The sequence below is a fragment of the Phaenicophaeus curvirostris genome, chromosome 5, assembly GCF_032191515.1.
Source record: "Phaenicophaeus curvirostris isolate KB17595 chromosome 5, BPBGC_Pcur_1.0, whole genome shotgun sequence".
Classification (NCBI taxonomy): Eukaryota; Metazoa; Chordata; class Aves; order Cuculiformes; family Cuculidae; genus Phaenicophaeus; species Phaenicophaeus curvirostris.
In genome coordinates this window covers 23,067,121-23,092,711 of record NC_091396.1, presented here as the reverse complement: position 1 = coordinate 23,092,711, position 25,591 = coordinate 23,067,121, and the positions used below count along the sequence as shown (strand labels likewise).

The 25,591-nt window shown below is 43.0% G+C and overlaps 1 protein-coding gene across 1 annotated transcript in view; it reads left to right on the top strand.

Annotated features, from left to right (window-relative positions):
* HSD17B12 (hydroxysteroid 17-beta dehydrogenase 12) overlaps window positions 1-25,591 on the top strand; it is an 88,356-nt gene that overhangs the window by 8,186 nt on the left and 54,579 nt on the right. The window contains exon 2 of the mRNA XM_069857915.1: window positions 24,867-24,913. Within this exon, the coding sequence (XP_069714016.1) occupies window positions 24,867-24,913 (47 nt within the window). The remainder of the gene's footprint in view (window positions 1-24,866; window positions 24,914-25,591) is intronic.

Below are 25,591 nucleotides of genomic sequence, written 5' to 3'. Positions count from 1 at the left end.
TCCTGTCTGCCACAGGAGCTTTCCATCTCTAGAATGCAGTTGAGTAGAGGTGATTCAGAGCAGCCCGTTAAATGTTGAATAAGGTGAGAGTTTTGAGTGTTCTGGCATTTGGTCCTGCTCTCAGATGTCCTGTATGTTCAAGCCAGTGTTTGTCTGGTATGGCAGAAGGGGATGTGTGTTCTGATCAACTTTCAGTTGTGCTTGAAGGCAAGTTACCTGTCTTCATACAAACTCTTTAGCTCAGTCTCTTTGCCCTGGTAGTCCCAATTCTGTTTTCAGATCCAAGTAAAAACTTTTGGAGCTCCACAGCTTTGTGTTGGTTCCTAGATTCTGATTTTAAGATTGTCCATTGGCTTTACTGGTTCTTCACCTTTGCTATTTTTTTTTCCGATTCTATATGTGGTCTGAGCATTCACTCTAACCCGCAGGGCCTCATTCATGTTCCTTGCACTGGAATCAGTTTACTGCCTCTCTCATGCAGTGTCAGCTTAGAAATGAGATAGCATCAAAGAAGACAAGAAGACTGAGTGTGTGGTTTTACATTGTGGCTTTCTGATATTGCTTGGTGTGGGGAGAGAAGAAGGTAGATGGAAAGCTCTTCTGCTCTGCAGTGATCCAGTTAAGGAGTCTGCCTTGCAGAAAACTGGTCACTTCTGAATCCTTATACTCCTTAGTCTGCATTGCTGTGGGCCAAATGAGTTCCAGTGCTGGTGCAGCAGAAGGGAAACTCAGCAGTATCATAGAATCGTTTAGGTTGGAAAAGACCTGTAAGGTCATCGAGTCCAACCCTTAATGGAGCACTGCCAAGCATGAAACTGTATGTTGAGGATACATTTAAGCCCAGTGGTCAGCTTGAGTTGCTCAGAGACTAGGCTGCTGCCAAAAGAATTTCTTCTACTCTCATCACTGGCTGTGACCTCTCACTGCTTCCCGTACGCTGCTTCTAGTCAATGATGGGAGTGAGGTGTGCTTGCTGGCATGGCTGACAACTGACTTCACAAGAAAGACCAGCTGCAGGGTTAGCTGGATGAGCTTAGGGATTTGCCTGAAAAGCAATTGGTGAACAGACACTGGGGATGCAGGTTGAGTGACATCCTGCAGCTACACTGGCTTAAACTGAGCCTAAAACTGCAGTCTGCTTTTTGGTTCTGTTGCTTGGACCCATCTTGGCAGGGTATTCTAAAGTCTTGCTTGTTTGGTTCTGTGTGAGTCATGGTGGGTAGGCACGTACAAGGTGCTTTTGAGGGTGTGTTGAGAAGCTTGCTTGCAAGTTGCAAAGTACAGTTTTGGAGATCCCTGCTAACAAGTTTTAACATGTGCCTTTCCTTCTCAAAGACAAGGATAGTGGCCTTGTATTGATTTCCTAGCTATGGAATTAGTTTTAAGAATCAAAACTTTTTCTCTCTTGCACAGTAGGTTTTAATACTCTGAACTTTCTGTGGACTTACCCTTGGGGACAGACCAGCTATATTGGGCTATATTTTAAACTCTAATTCTGGTAAACAAAATCTTGATGTTTTACTGTGTTTGAAAATGGAGGGGTGGGTAGATGTAGAAATCTGTTAATCCAGATGTAATTTTGACTAAAATTTCCTGATTTACAAAGAGGTGGATTTTCAAGCTGCCAGCTGTGCAGAATTGTGGTAGGGATCTCATCCCAGCTGTTTTCATGACTTCTGTGTGCTGTCTTTGGTTGTGGTTATAATCAAAGTGTGGAAGTTCTGATATGAAACGTTCCCTTACCAACCTGTTGTTGTAGAAGTGTTTGTGTGACGTACCAGTATAGACTAGCTTGTTTGGGGCACTGTTACTGTCTCATTGCAGCTTTGCTTTCCCCCCATCTCCCCCTCAAACTTACTTTGAGGGCACATTCTGTACAAATGGAGGACGCGGATCTGAGTAAGAATATATCTTATTTTATAAATGCATACTGTTTTAAAGTAGCCTTTACTGTAGAAGTTACTTTAAAAACTGAAAATATAAACCCGTGCTTTTGGGAGAATTAGTAGTGTGACATGCATCAAAGTGAGGATCGTAACTTTTAATGCTTAGTCCAATCCTGCATATAGTCTTACTAGCTCTGGATTTTCTGCAGTCTGCCCATTTCTTGCCCATGCTTCTAAATTTTGGAGCAGTGATTGTGTTCTTAAGACAACTTAATTTCTTTTTTTCTCCTTAAGGTATCTTAGTACCTTTGCAGGCTACTTCCTCTCTCCACAATGGCCATTTTTAGTGTGAATGATGTTCCTACATTCAGCGACGCGTTTATTTGCAGGTGGGTGGACTGCTCTGCCTCTTAACAGTGACCAGACCAGACTGCCCTGTGCCCCCCGGCCTGTACTCAGGGTGCTAACATCCCTGTACGTGTCCCGTTGCTTGTAGGACAGCCGTATTTTGGTGAGGTAGCACTGGCTTTCTGACCATAAAGATAGGTTTATGGGAGCTGAAGGAGAGCGGCAGAGTTGCTGGAACAATTCCTGTTGGTGGGGGGAACTTTGTGCTATTTTGAGTGGTCTCTTGAGAGAGAGGTTAGAAGGACCTGGGGATAATAAAGCTGTTTTGGCAGGCTGTTTCTCGTCTACAGCTATCACGACAAGTCTATGCACAGGTGGTAAGAGCGATCTCCTTTGCTCTTCCTGGCGTCTGACTTCTAAAGGAAGGTTTTTTTCTTGGACCAGAGAGAGAAGTCAAATAAGAAGTCCCCAGACCTACTCGGAGAGGAGCTGGGAGAGGACTACTGGAAATCTTTTCTGTTGTTTGTTCCTCTAGAGGAAACTGTAAACCTTTCTAAATCAAACAGTGCTTGAAGTCGCGGTGGGAGAGCTGCGAGGACGGGATGTCAGAAAGGGAGGAAAGCAGCAAACAGTAAAGGCAAGGTGGGGCAGAAGGTTCATAAAGTCAAAGGGGAAGCCAGGGGAGCGCAGCCCGCCGTGGGCGCTGCTTTCCAGAGCCCCCGGGCTGTTGGTAGCTGCTGTAAAGGGCACGGGGAGAGCCGTGTGCGCGGCAGGCGGAGCCCGGGCCCGTGGGAGCCGCGGTCCGGGCGGCGCGGGGGCTGCCCGGGGGCGGCGCGGGGGCTGCCGGGGCAGGAGGCGCCTCTCGCACGTGCGGAGCCCGGCCGAGCCGCCGCCGCGGCGCCACCGCGCCCCCTGCCGGCCGCGCCGCCGCCCGCAGCCCCGGCGCTTCCCCGCCTCCGCGCGGCCGAGCGACCGCGGCCGAAACAGCCCGGGGAGCCTCGCTGCCCTGGGGAAATCCGGGGAGTTTTCCACCGGGGAAGATGCTGCGGGTTTTCGAGGGCTCGGAGCGATACGCAGAAGGCGTCAGTGGCTGTTTCTTTATTTAGAACTGGGAAGGGAGAGGCAGCGTTGCCCGAGCTGCTCCTTCAATCTTTAACGCGAGCACCTATTGCACAACAGTGCCGATGCGAATAAAACCACCGAGGGCTTCTAAATCGCTTTTAACAGAAGAGCCTTCCTAATGCTCAGTAATAATTCATTGAGGGCATTTCTCGTGAGACAGCTGTAACCTTCCGAATCCCTTAACTTGGGTGTGTTAACATCGTTCGCACACACATGCTTCTCGCCCCGGCCCCCCTCCTCTTCTCCCTGGGTGGAATACCCAATTAAAGCAAATGTAATTAAGAGCATGGCGTGGAAGGGGCCTCTGTGGAACAATAATTACCAAATAGTCTCATTTTAGCTAAAAAACCCCCTACCCAACTATATATTTTTTGAGGCTGAAAAATACAGACTGGCCTCCAGATGTGGCTGGTTTCCAGCACTGCATCAGTGTCTTTCAGCTCTACGGGACCCTCGTTTTATGAATGGTAGGTTTTGCTCAATTGAAGACGACTGTTCCCTGTTCTTTCTTCAAGTCTTTGGGCTAGAGGGTGCTGCTGAGCACTTGAGTAATCTTCCTGACAATGCGGAGGAGGAGAAAGACTTTCCAAAAGGTGTGGTTTGAGCTTGTCGAAGCTTCTGTTTGGGAACTGCAGTGCACAAAAGCAAGTTAATCAGATGACTTCTAATTTAAACGGAATTGCACTTCTGTATGTGCTTCTACTGCATGGGCTGGAATGTACGGTACAGACTTTAAACAAAATATTGCAGTTATATTGCACACTGGTTGTAGGTAGGATATATTTTGACGATAAGTTTAATGCCTTTTCAGGAACTTTTGGCTTCGTCTTTTTTTTTTTGTATGAACTGTCTATTTGAATAGATTGCTCCTCATCATAATTGGGTAACTTCTAAAGACACTAAAATTTTAATTCCTCTTGTGTTACTTCTCTACACTTGTAAGAGTTGCTTTTATAACACCTTGGCAGCTGAATTAAGACTTGCCAGCTGCATCGGCTTTTATCTGTGCTTGTCTTTGCATCTTTTTAACAGCACATTATCTCCTAAATATACTCCTAAAGCCGTCTTGTATCTGACAATGCATGAGAGGCTATTTCTAGTTTGACTGAGAGGACTCCACTTTTAACAGAAATAATGGTCTTGTTTAGAATGAGAGGTTATAAAAGGTTTAGAACCATTCCTATCGGAGCATACACATGCTGGCTTCTTGTGGATCTTGGAGTGCATGCAGTTGTGCTTGAACCTGTGACAGGGGACACCCTGGGGGGTGTTTTCGTCTCTCCCCGGAAGCGCTACTTTAACAGTTGATTTGAATGAGATTGCACAGATTTTTCATTTCAGATGAGTGAGGGGGGAAGTGAGGAAGAGTCATATTTAAAGTTGTTTTGCATCTTGTGTAGCAACAGGCAGCTTAAATGGTTTAGTCCACTTTTTGTACTTGGGAACTGAAGATTTGGGTGACCTGAAGTTTTGGATCTTTTCATTTGGTGGGAATAGAAGCATAACCTTTTACTGGAAGATATCTCTGAGCAAGAACGTATTGCCTCTCACTTAATGTTTGCTACTTTAAGAAGTAGTCTAGGGTAGTTAGTGCTCTAAACAATTCAATTTTATTACCAAATTTAAGTGCTGGAGACTTTCACCTGTAGTGGTCACAGTGGTTTCAGTCCACATTTATCCTTGACAAGCTGCACACAGGTGTGATAAGGATATGAAAGACTGACCCATTCACTTAAAATTGTGTATGTCCTGCTGTCCTGTAGTTATGCAGCCTCACATGAGGAGTGATGGGCTGGGTGAAAGGGAGCAGCTCTTTCAGACTCTTGTGACATCGTTTAATGTTTCTCATCTCTGTCTAGCACGATGCATTTTTATGTTGCTGCTGTGCTTTTCCTTTGTCTCAGTAAAACCACCAGGAACTAGTGCAGGAGTGAAGCAGTCATACACTCTTGCTTCCTGCTGTACATATGTTAAAGGCCCTGATCTTGCTTTCCACAGTTGTCATCCTCCTGCCACTTTCACAGGGCCTTGTAAAATACCCTGTGTGACACTCCCTGTTCTGCTGTTTTGGGGCTTCAGGTATGAAAGTCTCTGCGCTTCAACTTCCCTACTTTTGAGCAGGTTGCAGGGTTTGGGCATGAGTGTTCTTGCTACTTCAGCTGTTTTGGAGGATCCTTATTTTCATACCTCTGTCCCTCTAGAGCAAATGCTAACTTCTCTGTATACAGCTTGTTTTAATGTTGTTTCTAGTGAAAAAGGAATAAAATATCACTGAGTATCTTCCTGCCTCAATTTCTGTTCTACTTCTGAGCAGTCAGGATCTCAAAGAGAGTTTATCATAGAATCACTTGGTTGGAAAAGACCTTTGAGATCGAGTCCAACCATCGCTGTCCACTACTAAACCATATGCCTGAGCACCTCATCTACCCATCTTTTAAATACCTCCAGGGATGGTGAATCAAACACCTCCCTGGGCAGCCTATGCCAGTGCCTGATAGCTCTTTCATTGAAGAAATTTTTCCTGATGTCTAATCTGGAACCTCCTCTGGTGCAGCTTGAGGCCATTTCTTCTCATCCTATCCCTAGTTACTTGGGAGAAGAGACCAACACCCACCTCTCCACAATCTCCTTTCAGGTAGTTGTAGACAATGATAAGTTCTCCCCTCAGCTTCCTTTTCTCCAGGTTGAACAACCCCAGTTCCCTCAGCTGCTCTTCACGGGACTTATTCTCCAGCCTCTTCATCCACTTCATTGCCCTTCTCTGCATGCACTTCAGCACCTTGATGTCTGTCTGGTAGGGAGGCGTCCAAAACTGATCACAGTATTTGAGGTGCAGCCTCACCAGTGCCAAGTATGGGGGCAAAATCCCTTCCCTGGTCCTGCTGGCCATGCTATTTCTGACACAAGCCAAGATGCTATTGGCCACCTGGGCACACTACTGGCTTATGTTCAGTCGGCTGTCAGCCAACACCCCAGGTCCTTCTCTACCAGGCATCTTCTAGCCACTCTTCCCCAAGCCTGTGGCGCTGCACCGGGTTTCTGTGTCCCAAGTGCAAGACTCTGCACTTGGCCTTGTTAAACCTCATCACGTTGGTCTCAGTCCATTGATCCAGCCTGTTCAGGTCCCTCTGTAGAGCCTCCCTATCCTCAATCAGATTGACACTTCTGCGTAGTTTTGTGTCGTCTGTGAACTTGCTAAGGGTACATTCAGTCCCTTCATCCAGATCATTGATAAAGACATTGAACAGAACTGAACCCAACACCGAGCCCTGGCAAACACCACTTGTGACTGGCCTTCGACTGGAAACTCCATTTACCACCACTTATTTAATTCCCCATTCTGTATATAGCTTCTGAATGAATCTGTCCAAGTCTCACTGCTTTTTGGCCAGATCACCTGCAGGTGTTACATGTTCTAGGTACTTTGGTTTCTCCATGCTTATGTTTGATGGGGAGGAATAAGTACATTGTGTGGATAGTGGGGAGGCAGAACTTGACTGCTCAAACAAGTAATAAAGACTTGTCAAGCTTTTCTACTTCTTTCTGTCTTGCATGATGCCTAAGCTCATGAAGAAGGAAAGATCTTGGGAATATCTTACAAAAAAGCAAATGCTTTTGCTGTGCTCACATACATCTTTATGCCTGCTCTCTCCTGATCTATTATGCACTGTAGAAGCTGAAGTGTAAAACTTTGAACAAATATTAATGCTGCTAATACTAACTGCAGGCTGTAAGATGCCAATTGACTTGTGTTTAAGTTTTTTTTTTTGTTTTTTTAACTGATTAAAAAAAATCTAAGCCTGGAACATAATCAGGATGTTAATGCAGTATTTTAATAGATCATGAGAACAAAGGTTTGGAAATAGAAAAACAGTAAAACCCATCACAAATGTGAGCTGTTGTACTTGCATTATTATGTATTCCCCATGCAGGGGAATTCCTCCTGAGCCCTAAATGCTGGCCATGACTGATAAATGGATGATCTGAAATAGTAGGTAAGAGCTGCTAATAGTAGGTAACCCTGCGTGCATTTAGCAAAGGAATTAAACTCTGTACAGCAGCAGATTGGGCTCACAGATTTACCAATATGTTGTGCCCATCGCCACACATTCAAAACAGTATGTGATATTGTTTCTTTAACGGCTCTTCCTTGTCACCTTCTCCCATAGGCCTCTGGAGCATCAGAAGTCAAAATAATTTCTTGCGTAGTTCTGACTTCAGAAACACCTCTTATTTTTGGAGAGAGGGTGGGTGGAATTTGGACCTGTAAGGGCTCAGTGGAAAACTTGTTAGAAAGCTTGAATCTGTTACATGGCAGTCTAAATGGCCATTGTAAGCCCTAAGGGGCTGAAAAATCCCTATTCTGTTTTAAAAATAATTTGAAATAGCTCTAGGTTCTCTGAAACTTATAATTTTTAGAATTTTTAGCTGTTGAAACAGTCATAGAATCATAGAATCACTAGGTTGGAAAAGGCCTCTTATATTGTTGAATCCAACCATTCTTATCTGCCACTGAACCATGCCCCTGAGCTCCTCGTCTACATGTCTGTCTTTTAAATACCTCCAGGGATGGTGACTCAACCACCTCCCTGAACAGCCTGTGCCAGTGCCCAATGACCATTTCAGTGAAATATCTTTTCCTGATGTCAAGCCTGAACCTCCCCTGGTGGAGCTTGAGGCCATTCCCTCTCGTCCTGTCCCCTGTCACTTGGGAGAGGGGGCCAGCACCCTCCTCTCTACAGCGTCCTTTCAGGCAGTTGTAGAGAGCAATGAGGTCTCCCCCCAGCCTCCTCTTCTCAAAGCTAAACAACCCCTGTTCTCTCAGCCGTTCCTCGTAAGACTTGTTCTCCAGGCTCCTCAGCAGAGTAACTCCTCACCAGTAACTCTTCTCTGGATTTGCTCCAGAGCCTCAACATCCTTCTTGTGGTGAGGGGCCCAGAAATGAACACAGTATTCAAGGAGCAGTCTCACCAGTGCTGAGTACAGAGGGAGAATAACCTCCCTGGACCTGCTGGCCATGCCATTTCCGATACAAGCCAAGATGCCATTGGCCTTCTTGTTCAGTTGGCTGTCATCCAACACCCCCAGGTCCTTCTCCTCCAGGCAGCTTTCCAGCCAGACTTCTCCTAGTCTGTAGCAGTGCACGGGGTTGTTGTGCCCCAAGTGCAGGACCCGGCATTTGACCTTGTTAAACCTCATGCCATTGGACTCAACCCAGCAGTCCAGCCTGTTCAGTTCTGTTTTCAAAGCCTCTCTACCGTCCATCAGATCCACGCTTCCACCCAGCTTAGCGTCATCCACAAACTTGCTAAGGGTGCCCTCAATGCCTTCATCCAGGTCATTGATAAAGACATTGAACAGGGCTGGATCCATCACTGAGCCCTGGGGAACCCCACTTGTACCTGGCCTCCAGCTGTAACGTGTAACAGAAAGGCCTTAACATTGTCAGTGATATACAAGAACTTTTTAAAAGATCTTCAAGAATGGAAAGAACTTTGGGAAGGATGATATGTTGTGTTAGCTTTGTGGGTTTTTCATTTTTTTCGCAGATATTCAGAAAGGAAACCAGGCTGCTTCATATTTCAGTAGAAAATCAAGAGGTCAGAAAAGCCCTATACAGAGTTGTTTAACTTTCTTGTCATATACAGTGCAGGGCAGATGTTTTTGCTGAAGGACATACATGTATTTTTTTTTTTCCTCTTTGTGTGTGAAATCTGACTCTTTCTTGGAAGGTACAGCTTGAAAAAGGGTGACTTCTGTGGGTAATGTGCTGGTGCAGAGAACAGAAAGGTGACAATGCAGGGATATTAGGTATCTTGTAACATGTTTTAATATGGCTTGAGCTCTTAAATGAAAGGTTCTGGGAGAGCCCTTGCAGCCATTGCATCACTTGCCAAAAATAGCATCTTTACTGCATAAGGCAGCCTGTCTGCAGTGTGGATAGGCTTGAGAAATTAGTGCTTCTTGTGAATGATGTTCAGTCATTTTTGCTTCTCAGTTAAGCAGGTTTTTAGTCTAAATTTTGAGGCAGAATGAAGAAACAGTTTTATTTTCTGTCTCTGAGGGTGGGGTGAGTTTGAAAATAGCAGTGTCCACAGTTCTGTCTGCTGCATGGTTCTAAAAATACGTTTTAAAGCTTACTGAAATTACAATTTAAAGACACTGATATGTCTGTAATTGTCTGGGAAAGGGAAGAAAAAAAATTGCTTTGTGCAGCATGAGGTAGTTTGCTGTTCTCATCAGTCATTTAAATTTAGGAGTTCTTTTTTTTTTTTTTTAAGTTGCAGTTATACAATGCCAGCAAAGTATAACACTAATCTGAATTCTTATTTTAAAAAAACCCACCGAACTCAAATGTCTTCCCTCAAAAATAATATGTTCTACAGTGGTTTCCCCCCACCCCTCCTTCTCTTATTCTGAAAATCTTAGTCAAGATGTACCAGCAAGGGAGTGTGTTTGTATTCCAGTGGTGTTGCTGAACCAGACAGGTCTGCAGCACAGCATTTTATTTTTAGACTCTAGGTTGCCATTTTTATCTTGTAAAAAATATTCATCAGCGTCTGGGTGACAGGCCATCAGTTTTTATAAATGTGTCAGACCACGTTTTTTCCACCTCTCTCCCCCTCTTCTCCTTTTGTGTCCTGCTGTATACATTTCTTTTTTGGGGAGAGGAGGAATGAGGGTGTGGATTTTAATTCATGCATTGTATTTTTTCAGTTCACAGATCTTTAGCGTCACACAGTTCATTCATCTTCTGTACCTGGCTGCTCAACGCAGCTTTGCTTATTGTCTGCAGTGGGTGAATGGTTTTGTTGCATAGAACTGAAGGCGTGGGAAGGGGCCAAAGAGGTTTGCTGCTGGACTGATTGCCTCAGCTGCCCTTTCTCTGCTCACCCTCAAAATACCCTGATGTGGCAGTGCTGCTGAGAAGTAGTTTAATGTATGGATTTGGGGTACATGCAGGTATAAAATTATTTACCAGAGAAGGTATTGAAGATGTCTTTGCAATAAATTTATATAGGTCAGCCAACTTCTAAAAATAGAAGTGGGGAGATCTCTTCTGGTCTGAGGTACTGAGAAGTAGCTCGTGCACGGCAGCAGGGGCTCCAAGCCCACGCAATGTGAAGCAGTAACTCACTGAGCATGAATCACGAAGCGTGAATCAGCGGCTGCCCTGTATGTGTGTGGAGAGCCTGAGGCTTTCATAAAGAGTTACTCCTGGACCCCTTGGAGAGCCATCTAGATTGGCAGGGAACTCGTCATGGACTATTGTCACTAGAACATTTGGTACTGCTGCTAGCCCCTTCCTTTGCCCCTGAACCCAAACATGGGGATCTTGCTGTGGCAGTGATAGGAGCTTGCTTTTGAGTGACTCTTAGCTGCTTTTGCTTGTATTGGCGAAGAGTTGTTGCTTGTGAGAGGTGACAAGAAAGAGCAGCTCACTGCTGCAGCAGTGTTTGTTCATGCCCAAAGGGGATCTGCCTAGGAGGACAATGGGTTGCATAACGATCTAGCTGTGGTCTAGCTTTGTACTGAAGTTTTGCCTGGATGATGAGCTGGAGCTGTCTGGAGCACCTTCCATGTGAGGACAGGCTGAAAGAGTTGGGCTTGTTCAGCCTGGAGAAGAGAAGGCTCTGAGGAGATCTTATAGCGACCTTCCAGTATCTGAAAGGGACCTACAAGAAAGCTGGAGAGGGACTATTCATAAAGGCTTTTGGTGATAGGACGAGGTGGAACGGGTATAAACTGGAGGGGGGCTTGTTATAAGGAAGAATTTCTTCACCATGACAGTGCTGAGACACTGGAACAGGTTGCCAAGGGAAGCTGTGGATGCCCCATCCCTGGAGGTGTTCAAGGCCAGGTTGGTTGGGGTCTTGAGCAGCCTGATCTAGTGGGAGGTGTCCCTGCCCATGGCAGGGCCGGTGAAACTAGATGATCTTTAAGGTCCCTTCCAACCCTAACTATTCTATGATTCTATGACTGTGATTCTGTAGGAGATGTAGCATCTCAAATGCTAAAAGAGGACAGAGAGAAACAAGTGAAAATGGTGCAAATGGTCTGTCAGTAGTTGAAAGACGGCGTTACCTCTGTCCTGATCAGTTTTGATTTATTTATGCTTCTAAAAACTTCTGAAGTCTTGGGAGCACTAGTGGCTGAGATGGCTCATTGGGGCAGGGCCAGACTTAAGTGTTATGATCAGTAATGGTGAGTATTCACAAGTGTAACAGCAATAAAATGATTAGGATAGTTGTTTAACAATACTTCTGGGTTAGACGTGCAGATTTATTATGCTTAAACTGTATATACACGTTAAGCATTCTTTAGGGTGGGAAAATTGATTGAATTTTGATTTCATTTGGAGAGGTGCTGTAGATAGAGACCTTGCTAAAGAGGGTTCTCGGGTACAATCATGCAGCTTTTTTGTATGGGAATACTGAGCATATGATGTGACTTTACTAGTAACCACCATAAGTTTTAGGAGCTCCTCGTCTACATGTCTGTCTTTTAAATACCTCCAGGGATGGTGACTCAACCACCTCCCTGGGCAGCCTGTGCCAGTGCCCAATGACCCTTTCTGTGAAAAATTTCTTCTTGATGTCCAGTCTGAACCTTCTCTGGTGGAGCTTGAGGCCATTCCCTCTCGTCCTGTCCCCTGGCACTTGGGAGAGGAGGCCAGCACCCTCCTCTCTACAGTGTCCTTTCAGGTAGTTGTAGAGAGCAATGAGGTCTCCCCTCAGCCTCGTCTTCTCAAGGTTTAACAACCTCAGCTCCCCCAGCTGCTCCTTTTAAGACTTGTTCTCCAGCCCCTTCACCAGCTTTGTTGCTCTTCTCTGGACGCACTCCAGAGCCTCAACATCTCTCTTGTAGTGAGGGGCCTAGAAGAAATTAACTTGGGTATTTTCAGGGGTTTTTTATCTTTTTTGACTATGATAATTTTGAAACCAATTTGTAAATAAGAGGTTAAGGATTGGTGACTGGACCTAAAATGGCTAACTGTTGTGAAGGATAATGGTCCCCAGGTTGATTAAATGTTACAGGAGAAAGTAGATAACTCAGATGTTGTGCTGGTGACTGCGTGAAGTGAACACAGGCCTGGTGGGGCTGGTCTGAGCCAGAGTGAAAAGGCTTGTCCACATGCAAGGCTGCTCATGTGTGCCTTCAGTGGGAAGGTGCAATGGTGTCCAGGTTCATCCGTGCAGACCTACATTAGCTAGTAAACCCTGTTCTGGCCAATAAAAGGTCCAAGGAGCGTGGTGCAGATACATGGTTCCAACACAGCCAGACTATTCCTTGTTTGAGTATTTGTAGCAACTTGTCAGCATGTAGAGTGAACCCAGGTTGGTTCCCACTGGGATTATGTTTGCTATCAGCTTTCCTTCTTAGGGGCTGTGCTGCAAGTTGGTTTGTTGCTTGGATGTAGTGCTGGGTGAATTGTGAGTTCAAGGCATGCCTCGCCTCTCCAGGAGGCTGAAGGCCTGAAGTTGGAGGCAACTAGGGTTTCTGTGGGAGTTGACTTGGGTCTGGATGGGCACACGAGCTGAAAGCTATCGGGCTGTATTATGTGAAAGTATACCCACGAGTGTATCTATAAGCTCATTCTCTTCTCAGAGACTTATCTACCTGTCTTTCCCAGCGAATGTTTTATCTTGTACACAGTGATCCTTGTTGCAGACTTTGATGCTACAAATGTTTATTATCTTTAGCACAAAGCAGGGTGCTGATGAGGATGGTGAAGAAATGTCTGAGCAGTTGTGCGGCTGGGGGTTCATCAGAGCTCTAAGTTAAGAAGAAAAATCAGTTTCCACAGTGTCAGTTTTCTTAGTTTTTCTGTGCTTCCCAGACTGCCTGTTTTTGGTATATTGTTGATGCACTGAAATTCTATGCTGTAACTTGCATTCAAACCGAAGATTTTAATTCTGGACAAAGGGAAGGAGCGTGATTTTTCTAATAGATGGAGTGTATTTAGATGTTTTTAGTATTTTAAATGTACTTAATTTTCTAATTCTTTTGCTATCTGAAAACCTGTAGTCTAAAGAGATTCTGATAGAAGCTTTCATCAAAGTTTGCCGAATGTCTAATCTTACAAATTTTATTATATCCATTAGACTTACGTATTTAATAAATATATAAAATAACTTGAAAATCCACAACTTCAATTTAAAGGACAGAGAAATTTAAGCAGCATGATCTGAGTCATTGCTTACCACGATCAGGAGAGGGTGGAGAAAGCACCGACTCCCAAACTAGAAGATCTGTTTAAAAAAAGAACAGGAGGAGAGGATATTGTCCTGTGCAAGATGTCAAGTTGTAGTTCAAGATGCAAGATGTAGTTCAGCTGTGTAGCTTTCTGCTACAATCTGTATCAGATGCTAAAGGTTTACATGGTTTAAAAAAAAATACTGTGAAAGATCTTGGTAGCTTTTTCTCCTGTGAGTTTGTCCAAAATTACCAGCTGTAATTTGCCAAATTGTGGACCTGCAAGCTGGAGACAGGAAGAGTTTCTTGAAGAGGTATCACAATGTGCTTAGCTTCTTAAGTTGTCCTCCCAGTATCTATTACTGATTGCTACCAGAGACTGTCTTGTGTTAGCTGGATCTGTGTTCTTAGTTTGAAGATCTAATCTTATGATAAAAATGTTAGACTATGAGGGAGCTTGTCTACATTTTTTCCCCCTCTCTTCCAATATAGGTAGCTAGATACGTGCAAATGGGAAACAGGGGAATGATGGCAGAGTGTTTTAATTAAGTTATGTGGATTTTTTTTTCTAATGACCTGATGTGTTGGGATGTGCCATGCCTGTTCTGAATGATGAGTTTTGCTTGAAATGTACCCAAACCTTCATTTAAAGATTTCTTCAAGACTTTGTTTTGTATAATTCTAATTAGTTCATGTCCTAGTCATGAAACTGTGAAAGGTCAACCAATGATGCAAAGGAGTAGAGGTTGTGGTTAGCACTGAATCCTGGGTTCTCTTGACATGTATTGCAAAAAATGGTGGAATTTCTTGTCCATAATCTGATCTTAAAAACCTGTCACAAGGTGCTATTGCTTCTTTTCATGCCTCAAATGGTATTGGAGATTGGTGTCCTCGCTTTGAATATGGAAGTGCTTGAGTAAGATGATTGGAGTTGTTATCAACTCAGTTGGGGATTCCAGAAAGAATACCTTCCTGGTTCCTCTTCATGAAACTGGAGTCTCTGTTCTGTTAGGACCACTGTGCATTTGCCTATCATATAATTGGTGTCTCATCTCTAGCTGCAACTAGCCTCCCTCTCATGAAGAGATGAGCAGAGACACTCAGGAAGTCAAATTGTGTTAAGAAGGGGAGGGGAAAAAGGAGAATTTCTCTGAAGCCCTCTGACAACCTGAGGAAGCCTAAGAAGCATGTAATTAATAGAATGTATCAAAACCAAATCAAGAAATTGCAGTCAGGCTTATTGTATTTCTCACTTTGCTTCTGATGCATTAAATGGATAGTAATGAACAGATTCTTGCAAGTTTGTAGTTCTGGTTCCAGAATTAACATCTGTCTTGTCTTGCATCTCGAAGCTCCTCCAGCAGGTCTCAAGCTTTTCCTTTTCTAGTGGTTGCACAACATGAGGTTATGAGGAACAAACAAAACCCTTTTAAACTTGTATCCCAAAACAGGTAACACCTTATCATCGTAGCAGCCCCTTTTTTTTGTAGCTGTTCCCATTTTAATTACTTAATGTAGTATTAATTTCTATTACTACGTGAAGCACCTCAGTGGATGCAAAGAGATTATAAGCTTGTCTTTATTGCTGCATCAGAATGGCAGTTTATAGTCCATTTTATGTTTAGCCACTGCTCCCCAGGTACCTTTCGTCCATTCCTTACAATGGTCACCTCAACTTCAAGCAAAGTTGGTTTCAAATGCATGTCTTGACATTTGGTATCACCGTGTAATATCCAGCAATATTATGTTTTTATTACTCTGGTCTGTAAAACTGTCTAATTCTTTGTGGTGTGATGCAACGATCCTTTTCAACAGCTAGGTTGTCTGAAGTTCATGAAGCATTCCGTCTTTGCATAATCATCACTAGTAACAATGCTGAACAGGTTTTGTGCTGAGATCAGTCCCTGAGGAGCGTGACTAGTAATTTGTTTTAACCTGATAAAGTTCCGTTTTCAGGTCTGAATGGTTGTAGGTGCCTCCCCAGCGTCAAGTAGGTCCTGGTGATATTCTAAGATTCTTATGTTTTGTCCCAGTCACCTTCACACTCATAGTTTCTTATGGTCGTAGAAAATTATTTTCTTTTGCCTTCTAGGCCTGGAAGATTATTCTTATCTAAACTGATCACACTTTTAAAACAATTTGACACAGTTTGCTTATCCCAATCTTCCCCTCTTCTTTTTCTTTTTTCTTTTTTTTTTTTTTCCCTATGCTTCTGATTATTCTGACACTTTGCATAGGTTTGGATTGAAAGGAACATGCCCATAGCTTGCAAAGATCATTTGCTATCCTCTTCTGTTCACAGGTGTTGGTTTTATGCTGACTTGAATTTATTTTTCTGTCTGTTACCAATATATAATGAAAGAGGGAAAAAAATGTGCAGTTTCTTCTAGTGACTTCTTATATAGAGATGTCTTTCAGCTTTGCAGGCTCCAAACCCAGAGGCCCTTCTAGTGGCTGTATGGTTCCTTCTCAGAAAGGCAACTTATCTATGTGTGTTTCCAGTGGCAAACACACTAGAAGCCTTCAGATGATAGTCCCAAGCTAGTACCTGAAGTACCCGAAGGGGGCTACAAGAAAGCTGGGTAGGAACTTTTTATAAAGGCTTGTAGTGACAGGACTAGGGGGAATGGCTTTAAATTGGAGAGGGGCAGATTTAGACTAGACATAAGGAGGAAATTCTTCACAATGAGGGTGGTGAGGCACTGAAATAGGTTGCCCAGAGAAGTTGTGGCTGCCCCATCCCTAGAAGTGTTCAAGGCCAGGTTGGATGGGGCCTTCGGCAGCCTGATCCAGTGGGAGGTGTCCCTGCCAAGGCAGGGGAATTGGAGCTGGATGATCTTCCAACTCAAACCATTCTGTGTTTCTATCTGATCTTCAAAATTTTCCTCACCCTCATATTTATTTTGTACTCACCCTCTCCTAGAAGCAGGATAATTTGAATGACCTCTGCGTGTGTGCTCTCTTGACCTGATCATGCTTACTGTGACAGACAGCATCTGTCATGTATTTCACAAAGACTAGCAAATGAGAGCTTGTTTTTGCTGAATATTGATACTATGCAATAAGATTTTTGGTGGTGTCTTACTGGCCACAGGGCCGCTGTACTTTTTCTTTATGCTAACTAAACTTAAACAGACTTGATCAGATCATCTGAACAACTTGTTATTGCAGAAGTTAAGTTCAGGGCACTCTTGGGGTCACCTGACACTTTCTGTATCAAAAGCCTTGAAAGCAGCAAAGTTTAATTTTCTAACAGGATGGTATGGGGGCTTCTAAATGCAGGAGAGAGGATGACAAATTTCCCCCTCTCCTCCCAGGCTTTCCATAATGCAGCAGCCCTTGACTAATGGGAGAAAAGGACCTCAGTGCAGAGATTTGAGCGTGAGTGGGTTAAAGAAGGGCATTCTGGAACTAGGAGAGCTCACATACAGGCGGGTGGAACTGATACTGCGTAAGTGTTGCCTGTGACTTTCATGAAGTCTTCCATATGGTTTTCTTGTTGGGATTTCTAGGCTGCCTGTAGCTCTCATATCTGAAGAAACCTTGAATGCACTGCCCGAAACCCTTTCTTGCTGTAGTTCTGGGTGAAATGGGAACTCGTCAGTGCTGTGATATTTATAGATATTTTCCTACCCACAATCCTAGCTCCTAGACACAAGCTGTTACCAAATAAGTGTTTGGTTCTGGAAACTGAACCTTTTTACGTAGCCTGTCTTTTCAAAGCCTGACCATTAGGTGTTAGCTCCTTTGTGCAGAAAAAAACCCCTTATATGAAAAAAAATATGCAGAATTTCTAGGATTTCAGCGTGGGTACAGATGATCTTCCTGATGAGGCTTCATTTGTCAGCAAGTTAATTTGATAATAGAAGTGAAGTTTGTCTTATTTTTGTGTAGAGTTTTCTGTTTTTATTTAATAAAAATGCAGGCAGTTACTGCTGTCTTATTAACTTGCAGCCTGCATACTTATCTTCTTTGTTCTTTGTTAAATATGAGCTGGCATGTGTTAGACTGCGTTAGCGTTCAATCCTTGGGACTTCAGTGGTTTCTAAATTTGGCATTGCTAAGCCGGTGCCCTGTTAGCTTGAATCAATTTGGGCTGCTATTTTTAGCAACAAAAGGGAATTGAAATAGCAATTTTCTTTCCATGTAATAGATCCCCAAGAGGAATACTGATGTAAGCTCTCTGTCATCCCATATTCTCCCCCTCCCCAAAAGCACTCAGACGAAAGGCAGCTGTCATGGTTTGCGGCTGTATTAATCTTTAATCAATCGAGTGTTTTCTGCATTCAGGTGTTAAGGGAAAAAAAGGGTCACGACGAGGATCTGCCTAGAATAACTAAGCACTCGTGCATGGTCTGTGCAGTCAGAATGTGTGGGCAATGGCAGGGATAGACAGAGCAGCTAAAAATAGTGTTTGCTTCCAGTGGTTCTCCAGTCTATTTTTGATGCTTGATTTTGATAAGGTTGATTGGACTCCTACTAAAAATAGCTGTTCCTAGCAAGCTGAGGACAAAAAGTAGAATATTTTTAACTAGCACAGACTAAAGTACTTTTTTGTTGGCTGGAGATGATCTATAAGCCTGGTATTGGTCAAATGTCAGTGATTTATATAAATCTGTAATAAATGAAGCACTACTTGGTGCCATACAGGGATTGTCTTTTCTCCCCTTGCCAGCTTTTGTTTTCCTCAGGAGCTGTCATATCCTTAACATAGCCTCTGTGCTTCATAGCAGAAGAATCTCGAGTCTTCGGTTATTTATTTGTTGTACTTTAAACCTATGCTAAGGTTAGCTGTGCTGTGAAGTTTCTCTTGACTGTATTGCTTTAACAAAATGCACTAGGTTCCTAGTTCTTTCTGTTGATGTCTGCTACAGCTGAGTGCTGTGCTGTGACAGACCCTCACTCATATCTGGATTCTGTCTTGTGGAACATTGGTGGCTCTCTTGTGTGAATGGAGGATGTAGCTGAAAGGCTCGGCCTGCAGTGGCCATTTTGACAACAAATTTGGCAACCTCTCAGGGGATCAGAAACATACTTGAGCTGCCCTCCTTGAGATCTGCTCGTTAGCTTAATTTTTTTTTTTTTTTTGGCAGGAAGGGTGTAGGTATTCCCAAATTGCTGGATCCACATCTTTCTAGAAGGAATAACATTGTTACTGGCTTGAGTTCTCCTTTGTAGGTAATGATGTGCATGGGTGCATCTGCAGTACTTTGAAAGATTGCCTAAAAGCTCATACTTTTCATTATGAAAACAGGAAAATGACAGAACTTAAAATGGGTTTGTAGTTAGAAAAGGCTAGTAGAGAACATGCATAATAGTTGTTAGCTTCGTTGTGCAGGTAGTCAAAGTAGTGCAAGGAGTATGCCTGATGCTGTTTGCTAGCAGCAACATGGATAAAACTGTTCCATGCTGTATCTCCATTAGGCATCTCAAAAGCTTATTTTTCAATGGCAGATGTGTGTTTGTACCTGAAGGCAGTCTTGATGTCTTTGAGCTTTGTCTTCACTGTAGTCTAACCTTGAATTGAGGAGTCGCAAATCTATAATCTTATTTCAATTTGATTGCTCTGCAGGACTGTGGTAGAATTTTCTAGGCTTGCTGTTACTCCTTCTCCCTGCGTCAACTCTGGTCCTTGCTCCTGTCATGAGATGAGATGATTTCTACATGCCTGCCTCATGCTTTACTGCACCATTCTTTGCTTTTGTTTTAAGATGTTCTGGCTGCATAAGAAGCAGATAAAAATGTTCTTTCAGGGACTTGAATATTCAGTTCATTCACAAAATAAACTGCCATGGGGTCTGCTGTGTGCTGCTTTTGCCTGGCTGTAGAACGGTAGCCCCCCTTTTTAAGAGCAGGAGGTGGTGGGTGTTTTCTAGGTGACCCCTTATTTGGGAAGGCAGTGGCTGTTACTTCTTATAAACAGAAAGAACATATGAGCTCCCTGCGCTGCTGGTGGTACCTCATCCCTTGCGCATTTAGCCATGGGCTGTGGGTTTTCTGAAGGATGCAGGTACTACCAGAAGCATTTGCATATTTACTCCCCTGTAAACCTTCTGGAGAAGTGTCCGCATTTTTAGCCCCTAAAGTCATGTACCACTGGACATCTTAATCTTCTAGACTAAAGTCTCTGTCTGGTTACACAATGTGCTTCATATGGCTTTTGTAATAACAGGAAAGCTTTTCCCTTTTAGTGAAAGTCCACACATCTCACTGACTACTGAGTTCATTTAACTTTGCCCTGTTTGTCAAGGGTTGCCTTATGTTTGGTACTGGACAGGAAATGATATCAATCCGTATGAACTGCACCATATATCAGATGTATGTGACAAAAGCTGTGCAACAGTGTGAAACATAGGAGGCAAAGTGTCTAGGTGGTATGAATACTTAGAGAATTAGTGAGCTGCATGTATGAGTAACTAGTCCAGTAGTAGAAGCTATGGTGGATTCCTGTGCACTTGTATCTTAAATTGAAGAGGTCGTTGTTAAGAGGTCATAGATGTATAGGTAAACTTAGAGCAGGAGTTGAAATAGTGGGGTTTTTTTCTCTATTTTTCTTCCTTCCCCACACCATGTAGGAAGCAAAATTCTGGTGCAGTCTTCAGGGCAAAGACACTATACTGTTCTAAGGTGGAGATTTTAGTGATTTATGGAAATGATTGCATGATGCTTTAAGGATAATTGTGTAATTAAATATTTAACTGTTGATCTGAGTTTTGTGCAGATAACTTGTACATATGCAATGGTAGTTGTAAGATCTGTAGCCTACATACGGCATAACCTCCTCCAGCGATGTGAGCAGACGATGCCCCATACTGCTTTCTTTGTTTGAAGCCCTTAATTCTATGTTGGAAGTTTCTCTTTTCATACTTAGAGTTTTTTTAAGGCTGCATCCAAAACACTGATGGGTTCCAAGTCACTTATAACCTATCTGATGTACACAGGTATCTAGCATAAATGGTGATTTTAAGTGTTCTACCAGCTTTCTTTCCCACTTGTAGTCTAACATTTTGAACAGTATAGGATCAATTCAAATAGGACTGTTCTTGCACAACTGAAATGAAAACTGAGATGAGAGGATAAAACACATGGATACAATCCCTTATAATAATAGTTATGCCAGTCTTACCCCATCGAGGAAGTGGTGTTACATAGAAGAGCAGGAGGTGCTCCTTTCAGTGTGCTGGACTTAACAGGGCCAGGCTATGTGGACTTAGACTCAGAACAGGAGTCTTTGGGCAGGTTACTCAGAATTGAGAAAAGATGTAGTCTTGCATGTGTTAGCTCTGTACTTACACATTTCCTAGTTTCAAAAACAACCCCAAACATGTCTGTAGATGGGAATCTGTTCTGGATGCAGTCTCATTATTCTGTGAAATACCTTGTGTCCTGAACTGCTGAACTCTGACTACTGGTAACTTCTATCAGCAGCTCAATGTGACTGCATATATTAATTTGTTAAGAGTGAGCTGTCTTCAGAGTATGTCGTGTTACTGGATACCTCTCTGTGTTTTTCTTCTTTGCCTCTACAGCCCCAAAAGTCGGGGGAAGAAGGATTTTGACTTCTATGCCTAAAATCAGTCAATGCTTCAATACTATCTTCCATTCAGACAAACTTTTATTCAGTAGACTCACATATGAGCTGCCTGGGTGCTCTTCTCTCTTCTGTTCTGGAGACAACAGATGGCTGAAATGGGAAGCTACTACAGTTAGTCTGACTACTGAGTAAATGTGTATAATCACAATTACTTCTTGCAGAGACAATAACTTATTCCTACCCTACTTGCTTTGCGTTCTTTATGCTCTGCCAACTGCAGTCAGTTTGTAATTTTTGTTAGAAAGCAGTCTGTAGAAGAAACAGAATTTAAAGGCTTAATCCACACTTGGAGTTAAACTAGCTTCAGCACATCAAGTTGATAGTGAAAACTTAGTTAAATTGGCACAGCTTTGGAGTGGTTAAAACTGCAACACTTGGCTCTGGAGTGGAAACTAGAGATGAACCTAATCAGTATGAAAAGTGTAAGTGCCTTGCTAATGCACAAGTTTTACCAAAGCCTCTTTTTCTATCATTCTCCCCTTACCCATAGCGTATATACTTCAGGTAATCCAAAATGTGGAGGAAGATGGGGTGGTTGAATCTTGACTTTTGTGACATTTATCCAATTGGTTGCTTTTACTCCACCTCTTTTCCTTGCTTTTACGACATAAGGTCTAAGTATTGCTCTCTGCTCTGGCAGGCATCTATCTGTATGGGCAGCTTTCCTGACCCACCAAAACTGCACACTAGGAACCCATAGAAGGGCATAAACCACAGCTCCCTGCTGAACTGAGTGCTACTGGTCAGCAGCAAGACAGATCTGTAGTACATGTATTACATGTTTCCTGTATTGCATGTTTCCTATTGCAGTCTTCTGGTGCTGATTTTGACAGCCTCTGGACTGGTGCAGCCACTGATGGGAAATCCATTTGCGCAAACTAGATGAGGGCGGAGCCAGGTGGCTTCTATTGAAGGGCCTTGGGAAGAGAAGTGTGAAAACGATGGTTTTGAGGTTATAGTGGGGAAAGCAGTCCTTGCGCTGTGTGAAACATGGAGCAGGAGACACTTACCTTACTCAAAGTGGAGCCACTAATAAAATGATGGTATTAGTGCTTTCTTGTGTGAATAGTATCTCCTTTCTTGTTAAGAAAAACTAGCTGCATTCTTTATTCTGATGGCTATGCATTCATATGCAGCAGAGGCAAAACTGTTGTATCAGCTGGATGCTTATTTATGTGGGTGATGGTTCAAGAACTTTTTTCTTGGTGCAATTTTGTGATGTTTTTCATCACTTCCTTATATCAGATTTGTTTAAATTTCTCAGGTTCTGTTCTGGAGCATACTTTAACATCTGGACTATGGGTTATTTTAATTTGAAGTAGGCCTGAAAAGGGAGTAACTATCCTGTTTCTTGTACTTCAGTTGAAGTCCCCGATCTTCAGCTTCTTAAGCCTCATGTTCCAGCCGCTTCTGTTACAATTTACCTAAGCGGTGGATTCAATAAATGAAGTAAATACCCTTGACTGAAATTGTACTTGTGCTATACTAAGCCTTTAAAGTGCTACAGAGTCCCTGCCTTATGGAGCATGCACTCTTGGCTGTAGTTGTTAGAAGCTGAACTACTCACAGAGTCAGAAAACAGTATTTTGAAATGCTGAGCTTGTTATCTGGGAATAAAACCATTAAGTCCATGAATTTTGGGTTGAAAGGAAGAGAAATGATCTGTAAGTGTTATAGGGAATGGCTGTTCTTTAGGTACCTCACTAAATCTGATGAAAGGAACAATGTCTTTCGGCGAGTCACCAAAGTTGAATGTTTTCCAGATAGGGTCAACTTAGAACATGTCCAGCTACTGTGGTGAGCCTAACAAGGAGTGGTACTGGTACAGGTTTTTGCTTTGCTCTTGTTTGTTTCATTGTTTGGTGAAGCAATAATGAATTCTGTCATAATGCACGATGTGAAACCCAAGATCAGCAAGTCTGAAACTGAAGCTTCTTAGTCTTTGAACTGAAGGGATAGCACCATCCTGCAGGACTGTAATGCTGTCTGGCTGAATGCATTGGTACAAACTTGATTGCAGGCAAGTGTACTCATGGGAATGTATTCTTGATTTCTTCCCCAAGGTCTCCTCTTTTTCATCACTTGGACCCTGCTTGACCTTTCTATATGTGGATTTGTTTCTGTGAACTGTTATTCAAACTTCTCTAATTGTGGCTGTAAAGGAAATGGCAAAACAGTGTGACAAAGATGCTTGGTTTTCCCAGTAAAATTCTCTGACAGCGCAGCATCTAGAACTCTGCTTACTAGCGGGAGCATCCTGTGTGTGCAGTTTGTGTTAGTGTGCTGATGGTACTGTCCTGCATATCCGTATCACACTGAAGCTGTGCCTCTTGCAAATAAACCTTGAAAGCAGGGGAAGAGATAAATGTGTGTATACCTTCATCGAACTTAAGTCAGGTGCATGACTGTATCTTTCTTTCTTAGCCTGTTATTGCACTATTGGCTGGCCATTTAAGCTCAAATAGGACCTTTGCTGGTGGCTTCATGACTTGTTATTACATCCACTTATTTACAGGTAGCAGGCACAGAAACTGAAATGGTTACAGCATTTTCTAGCAGTTATTACTCGAACAGAAATATTCTGGCTGCCGTTTGCATGCCAACTGTTACGGGTGGTCTGCAAGCAGTGACTAATCAAGTCATCTGCAAACACATCTCCTCCTGATGCCCTGAAGGGAAGTTATTGTTGAATCCCACTGCTGGACAACATCTCCATCTACTGTGAGTTTCACTCAGGTAGAGGTTGACCTGAGAGTTGAACCAGCACTCTCAGTTTGGTTTTCTGAAACATTAAACAAGCCAAATTATTTGGGCGTGCCTACATTCAGGGATAAGCAGTGGAAGTACAAACTGAGGTGTTCTGATCTGACATGAGGCCAAAGAGAAAAATCTGGTATATTCTGTAGCCACTTGGAGAGTGAGAGCAGAGACAGATAAATGAGTGGAGAGCTAAATCAGTAAGGATATTGAGGTGTAGGCATTGGGTTTGATGAGAAGGAAGAGCTGAAAGAAAGTGGTGCTTAATCTGCTTGCTTAAGACATAGTTGGAGAAGCAGATTCTGGGTGGAGAAATGCTATTTAGTGAGGAAACTGAGATGATCATCTACTGGTGTGGTGAGAGCCCTGGAATGATCTGTCAGAGAAATAGCATGTTGAGTCTCTTGGAGGTTCTCTATATGTGGAAAAGACTCCTAGAAAGGCTTTAAGTTTGACACGTATACCAGTCACCCACAGGTGAAGAATTTTAAGCTCTGGAAGCCCAGCTGATGGCTGCATCACTCATACCTGCTTCTGGTAAGCATAATGGTCACAGGGATCTGAAGTCTGTTGGAGAGTCACTCACAGAGACTTGTCCCAAAATGTTTGTTTTATTGGATGCTCACAGGCTTTAAGATAGCTTTCAGTATACTGTAAAAGAAAAAGTAACTTGAGAGCTGTTTTACTTGTCATAACTGAGGTATTTTTATTTAAGTGAGTTAGAAATCTCTCTTAGTCTGCAAAGCTTCTGAAGAAGTGATGTGGGCCAGAGGACTGGCATGAGAACGGATGCTGAACATGATGCTTAAAATAACTGTTAGGCTCGTAACTTCTTTTCTTCCTCTCCTTTTTTACACTTGGACATGTCTTTTGGCTGGAATAAATACTTTCAAGGCCTATTAATTAACACTCATTGAAGTTATTTCTCTGCAGCAACTAATGTGTTTCTCTTTCTTTTACAGTGGTCACAGGAGCTACTGATGGGATTGGAAAAGCCTATGCAGAAGAGGTAAGAATTCTTATCACTTGGATGTGTATCTTGATCCTTGGCAAGATGTCATGCTGTCTCAACTCTGTCAAGCAGCAGGTCATATCGCCTCACCTCGTCTTAACATAGATATCTATGGAGAAAGAGATCTCTTGCCATGGCTCCCTCAAGTGACTTGCCAAAAGTTGTGTCCCTTTTTTAGTTTCCTGCATTTAGGAATGCTATTTTCAGCCCTTACAAATAAAAACTGAAGGTCAAGGTAACTTTTGTAGTTGTTACAATTGTTTTAACTTTCTCAGCCCTTGGTATTTCATTTTGGTGTTTCCAGGCTCTGCCTAAATGGCATTTCTAGCTGTCTGCCATATGTTCCAGTTATTCCCTATAGTTTCTGAAGCCTCTGAAGCTGGGTTTTACCCCTATCTCTTTTACTACACTTTTGCTCTTAATGGATATGTGGGCTCCAAATATAGTACCGGAATGTATTGCTTAAGATGGAAAGTGCCTGTTAGTATGGGGCAATTTTAGCCTTTAAGCCCAGAGAACATCATGACAAATAGTGCTGACTCCAACAATTTATAGCAAAAATAACTTTCCAGCATCAGTACCAAAATGAGCCTGTCTGTACTCATTTTTGTGTTCTCTGAAACACCATCATGACTTTGTGTGAGATGATCAGCAGTGAAAGCTTCCCCTCTTCTG